The sequence below is a fragment of the Myotis brandtii genome, unplaced genomic scaffold (assembly GCF_000412655.1).
Source record: "Myotis brandtii unplaced genomic scaffold, ASM41265v1 scaffold569, whole genome shotgun sequence".
Lineage (NCBI taxonomy): Eukaryota > Metazoa > Chordata > Mammalia > Chiroptera > Vespertilionidae > Myotis > Myotis brandtii.
The window spans coordinates 1417286-1423644 of NW_005370127.1; the positions used below are offsets into that span (position 1 = coordinate 1417286).

The window sequence follows — 6359 nt, forward strand, 5'->3', positions numbered from 1 at the left end:
AGGGATTGGGCCTGCCCTCTGCCACCCAGGAGCGGGCCTAAGCCAGCAGGTCGTTATTTCCCGAGGGGTCCCAGACTGTGAGAGGGCAGAAGTGGGGCTGAGGGACATCCCCCCCGCCCCGCCAGTGCACAAATTTTTGTGCACCGGGCATCTAGTCAATATATATAAAAGGCTAAGTGGCTGGCCAACTGGCCAACTAGCCAACTGGCTGGTAGGTATGATGTGCACTGACCACCAGAGGGCAGATGCTCAATGCAGGAGCTGCTGAGTTACAACTTTGCAGAGTGCCCTCTCGCACTCCGGGGGGGAGGGCGGGGGCCCTCAGGGAATGTCAGACTGCTGGTTTTGGCTGATTCCCGCAGGCCAGGCTAAGGGACCCCACCTGCCAGAAGGACCCCGCTCACTCCCCAGGTGCAGCTGTCTGGGGAGGGACTGAGGGAGGTTGTCTCCAGGGTGTGTCTGGTCCATCTTGCCCAGTCCCGCCCCGCCAGCCACCTTCTAATTAATTTCCTTTCAATGTACACGAATCCGTGCACCAGGCCTCTAGTTTTGTATATAAAATAGAATATAGCTCTACAAATTAAAAGAAAAGATGTGGAAGGAAGGAAGGAAGATTAATCTTGAATAGAGTTGGGACAGAAGTACCACTCATAGAAAATAAACAGGCATTTCTCCTTTTACCCTCTCAGTAAAGTTGAAATAAATAGAAAGTCATGCTATGATTTTTTTAAAAAGCCAGTATGAAACTTGTAAATGCATGAAAGGTACATGCCATGTTATAATCATAGTAAGTAGAAGATACTGCATGTAACAGCATACAAAAGTGGTTCTACAATATGTGGCATTATATGCTAAGGGACCATCAAACGTGCAATTTCCAGGCACCATATCGCTTTGGATGACAGGCAGCAATTCTGCCTCACTTACTGAAAAGTACATGTACTGTGCCCTAAAATCCCACAAAGAAAATTAGAAGGAGAAAAAAATGAATTTTGCTTTCATTCCAACTTGGGCCCAGACTAATTGCTCCCACAAAGAAGGGTGGCAAGAAGGAGGGGCTGTTCTGCCATCAAGGAGGTAGTGACCACAGAATACACAATCAACATTCACAAGCCCATCATGGAGTGGGCTTCAAGAAGCATGCCTGTAGGGCACTCACAGAGGCCCGGAGATTTGCCATGAAGGACAGGGGAACTCCATATGTATACACTGACACCAGGCATTGACACCAGGCTCAACAGGGCTGTCTGGGCCAAAGGAGTAAGGCATGTCCCATATCATATTTGGATATGTTGGTCCAGAAATTATATGAGGATGAAGATTCATCAAACAAACTTTATAAATTGGTCACCTACATACCTGTCACCACTTTAAAAAAATCTACAATGTGGATGAGAGCTAATTGCTGATTGTCCAATAAAGTCAAAATCAATTTTATTTCACCAAAAGAAGATGAGGGCCACTTCGTTTTGCCATAAGGGATGTTTATGGAATTGTTAGCTTCCCAATAGAATAGTTATAAAATCTTGTCTAATCTTGAGAGAATTATATGGGAAGAAAAGGTGGGATTAGGCTTAATAAAGATGATAAACCTTGAGATTTCTCAAAATCAACACACTTTCTTACGTCTTTTTAATTTCCTCATTGTAATTTCCTCTGGTAAAGAGCAATCTTTCAAAACATCTCTAAATTTACAGCTTCAACCGTTGAAAAGTTTCGTTCATGGACTTCAGCCAGTTTCTACTTTGCAGACAGAAGGCTGGGTAGACTCTATCTATCTATAGACAGTTTGTATTAAGAGAACACTCATTAACACTTCATTGTATAATTATCCTAACCCACTGCTGGCTTCTCTGTTAATATTTAATTCAAAGCTTCACTTCTAATTGAGTTGGTTTTTGTTTTTTTTTGAGTAATTATCATATAATGTTTTAGAAAGACGAAGAGAAAGAAAGGAACCAGATCAACTGCTACAAATGGTTTACTTATATTCAAAATAAATCATGTGATTAAAATAGGCATAGACTATGTTTTGTTTTTATAGGTTAAAATAAGGAAAAATAAAGACCAAACTCCTGAAAACTTGTTATCCTTAAGTTAAAAACAATTTAAAAAAACCAAAGGTGCTGTTTACTGTGAGTCTGACAATTCAATTAAGGAAAATTATCAGAACCCTCCTAAATATAAAATATTCATCCATTCCCTCCAGAAACACATATTGAATATCTACTATATAGCAGGTACTGTGCTAGAAACTGAGGATATAGAGATGAGCAAGGGAAGTGTGGTCGCTGCCCTTGAGGAGCATATAGACAAGTTGGAAAGACATCATTGTACACACAAATACAGTACATATGACTAGTGTGATGACAGGGAGTTAGAAAGACACAGAGAAGCAGGGGAAACCTAACTCAGTCAGGGACTAGCTAAAACCTCCTTGGAGTTAGGGGGAGGGGGTCTGGGAAGAGGGCTGGGAGTGCTCCATGCAGAGAAGAGCATGCATCAAAGACTAGAGCCCAGATAAGAAACTGCAGGAGTCCAGAGTGGCTCTGGCTAATAGAGTGCCTGAAAGGAGGGAGTCAAGCCTTATGAGTAGAAAGGTGGCAGAGCCTAGTCAGTGATGGCGAACCTATGACACGCGTGTCAGAGGTGACACGCGAACTCATTTTTTTGGTTGATTTTTCTTTGTTAAATGGCATTTAAATATATAAAATAAATATCAAAAATATAAGTCTTTGTTTTACTATGGTTGCAAATATCAAAAAATTTCTATATGTGACACAGCACCAGAGTTAAGTTAGGGTTTTTCAAAATGCTGACACGCCGAGCTCAAAAGGTTCGCCATTTCTCAGATGGCTGTCACTTTGCATTTCAGTGAAAACACCAGTGACACTACCCCATGAGAGTTGAGAGTCAGCAGCCCTCAACTTACCTATCAACTGCACCTTCACTTGCCTTTTTCTTTTTGTTTTGTTTCACAAGATGGAAATAAGAGTGAAAGTGAGAAGGTGCATAAAATAGAAAGAGAGATACTGAAATACCACTGATAAAGAAAGAAGATAATTTTTTTCAAAGCTGCTGATGAAGGACCTGAGTTACTATGACTGCAAAAGTACATATTCCCGAAAAAGAAATCTGGAAGGATAAAAGCAGAAAAAGAGAACACATACTGGTAACTCCATACCAGTCCTTAGCAAAGCACATCTCTGTGTGGGGTACTTGCTATGAATTTGCCAAAGAATATTACAGGTAACTTCATCCTCCCACATACATACCAAATGGAAGTAGTTAATGGAAGTAGTAATTATTAATAATGTATACATATACCAAATCACCACATTGCACACTTTAAAAATATTGTAATTTTGTCAATTATACTTTAATAAAGCTGGGGGGAAAGAGTCTATAATCTTTCTGAGATCTTAACAATAACATTAGCTTTTGAAAACAAGTTTGAGAGGAACTGAAATTGGCTAAAGTACTCAAGAAGTTCTATTAAGTAGTTTTAACCCGCCACTTTGGTCCAATTTTCACTCCTTGACCTGGTATATGTAAGCATGCACAAAGTTAGACCTCATTTAATTAGCTAAATACTAATTAGCACTTAATTATTACTAGAAATTTAAAACTAATTAGTATTGCATTATTCTTTCCTAGTGATAATGCTGCCAGTCTCTGATCCTCTCAGTATGTTACCATGTCCAGTTGAATGGGCCACTTAACTATTAAGTGGACACCTCCTAGATTCTATCGAATTTGTTTCCTTCATTAAAATGTTGCAAATTCACAAAATAAAACATTTAGTCAATTTCTTTTAGAATCTCCTGACTCCTTGGGCTTCAGAAATATCAAGGACTGAATACTGGACTATTAACTGATCATCTTCCTCCTATTGTGATATACAAACTCATCAGGAAAAATGATTTTTCAGTATATAAGAGTAGGTAGAACTTTTCAAATAGTAAAAAAGTACCATGAATAATTTATCACTTTCCTTTTAATCATTTAGAAAAAAATGAAACAAGAGAATATTAAAGTCCTTTTTAATAGTACAGTGATACACAGATTTACCTCATGTGATGTCTACATTAACCCAATAAAGTGCTACAGGTTAGATTTAAGGAAACTGAGCCTCAGTAAAATGAGCAACGTGCCCAGAGTTTCAGCTCTCTGTGAAAGTATTGCTATTGGACCTCTAACCAGTTAACTGCCAAGCCTGTGCACTCAACCAGTAAACCACTCAATTGGCCCACTTCTTGTAAAAAGAAAAGTCAGCACTTTAAAATGGTAAGTCTGAGGAACTAAATAAAGACTATGTTTTGTTTTTATAGGTTAAAAAAAAGGAAAAATAAAGACCAAACTCCTGAAAACTTGTTATAGACTATGTTTTGTTTTTATAGGTTAAAATAAGGAAAAATAAAGACCAAACTCCTGAAAACTTGTTATCCTTAAGTTAAAAACAATTTAAAAAAACCAAAGGTGCTGTTTACTGTGAGTCTGACAATTCAATTAAGGAAAATTATCAGAACCCTCCTAAATATAAAATATTCATCCATTCCCTCCAGAAACACATATTGAATATCTACTATATAGCAGGTACTGTGCTAGAAACTGAGGATATAGAGATGAGCAAGGGAAGTGTGGTCGCTGCCCTTGAGGAGCATATAGACAAGTTGGAAAGACATCATTGTACACACAAATACAGTACATATGACTAGTGTGATGATAGGGAGATAGAAAGACACAGAGAAGCAGGGGAAACCTAACTCAGTCAGGGACTAGCTAAAACCTCCTTGGAGTTAGGGGTAGGGGGTCTGGGAAGAGGGCTGGGAGTGCTCCATGCAGAGAAGAGCATGCATCAAAGACTAGAGCCCAGATAAGAAACTGCAGGAGTCCAGAGTGGCTCTGGCTAATAGAGTGCCTGAAAGGAAGAAGTCAAGCCTTATGAGTAGAAAGGTGGCAGAGCCTAGTCAGTGATGGCGGACCTATGACACGCGTGTCAGAGGTGACACGCGAACTCATTTTTTTGGTTGATTTTTCTTTGTTAAATGGCATTTAAATATATAAAATAAATACCAAAAATATAAATCTTTGTTTTACTATGGTTGCAAATATCAAAAAATTTCTATATGTGACACGGCACCAGAGTTAAGTTAGGGTTTTTCAAAATGCTGACACGCCGAGCTCAAAAGGTTCGCCATCACTGGCCTAGATCCTGCAGGACACTGAAAGCCATACTGAAGACTATACCTAAGGGCAGTGCAGAGCCAATTTAAACAAAAAAGAGAGACTGAATCAGATTTTAGTTTTACAAGTATCAATCTGGCTGCAGAGGAGAGAGTAGATCAAAGTGGGACTAAGTTCTGGGTGGAACTATATTAGAAAACTATTGCTATAATCCAGGTGCTAGGTGATGGTGAGATAGGCTAGTAGATATTTATGAGGTACAATAGACAGGACTTGGTGGGTGATTAAATGGGGGGTAATTTAAACCCTGAGGTGACTCTAAAGTTTAGAAGGTAGAAGACCTTCATCATTTAATTAAACTAGTTATTTAGGTAAGAAAAAAAAGAATCATTTCTAAAAACTTATTCCAACAAAAACAAAAAGCTTACTGCTTTTATACTGTTACTATCACTTATTCATTAGTACCTTGAGTTCCAGCCATAACCATAACTCACCTGGTTACCAACCAATAACAGATGTTCTCCAAGCAGAAAGTCTTTGAGCATATCTTCCATCACTATCATATGCTAGAGAAAAAGAAAACACAAGGTTAATTGTGTTTTGCACAATCAAGGTAAAATAAGAAAGTTAACTATAGTGATGTCTTCAATGGAAAGGAAAACATCTATCATAATAGATAATACCTAAACAATTTGATTTAAAAAAACCACAAAAATTAATGCTGTGGTTATAAGTCAGTTATATAACCAATTAGGTCACTGATACTAAAAACCTGAAATAGTACACCTGAGCAAAACTAAGCCACTCACCAATAGTTCAAATATATTTTTCAGCTATCAAACAATGTACACTTGTTTTATAATTTAATATAGTATTTAAATTAACACTTGCTTATATAAATATACAAATGCTTTCTAAAATAATTGGGGGAACATCGATCAGACAGTCAAACTTTAGAGGGAAGGTAGGGGAGGGTGGGGGTAAGGGGGAGACGCTTTCTAAAATAATTGGGGGAACATCGATCAGACCGTCAAACTTTAGAGGGAAGGTAGGGGAGGGTGGCGGTAAGGGGGAGAGATCAACCAAAGGACTTGTATGCATGCATATAAGCCTAACCAATGGACACAGACAACAGGGAGGTGAGGGCATGAGTGGGGGGGATGGGGGGGATG

The 6359-nt window shown here is 38.7% G+C and overlaps 1 protein-coding gene across 2 annotated transcripts in view; it reads right to left on the reverse strand.

The window, feature by feature from the left end:
- Positions 1-6359, reverse strand: part of VWA8 (von Willebrand factor A domain containing 8) — a 389233-nt gene that overhangs the window by 232859 nt on the left and 150015 nt on the right. For both annotated transcript variants that reach the window (XM_014549735.1, XM_005878642.2), the window contains exon 20: positions 5682-5753. In XM_014549735.1, coding sequence (XP_014405221.1) covers positions 5682-5753 — 72 coding nt within the window. The remainder of the gene's footprint in view (positions 1-5681; positions 5754-6359) is intronic.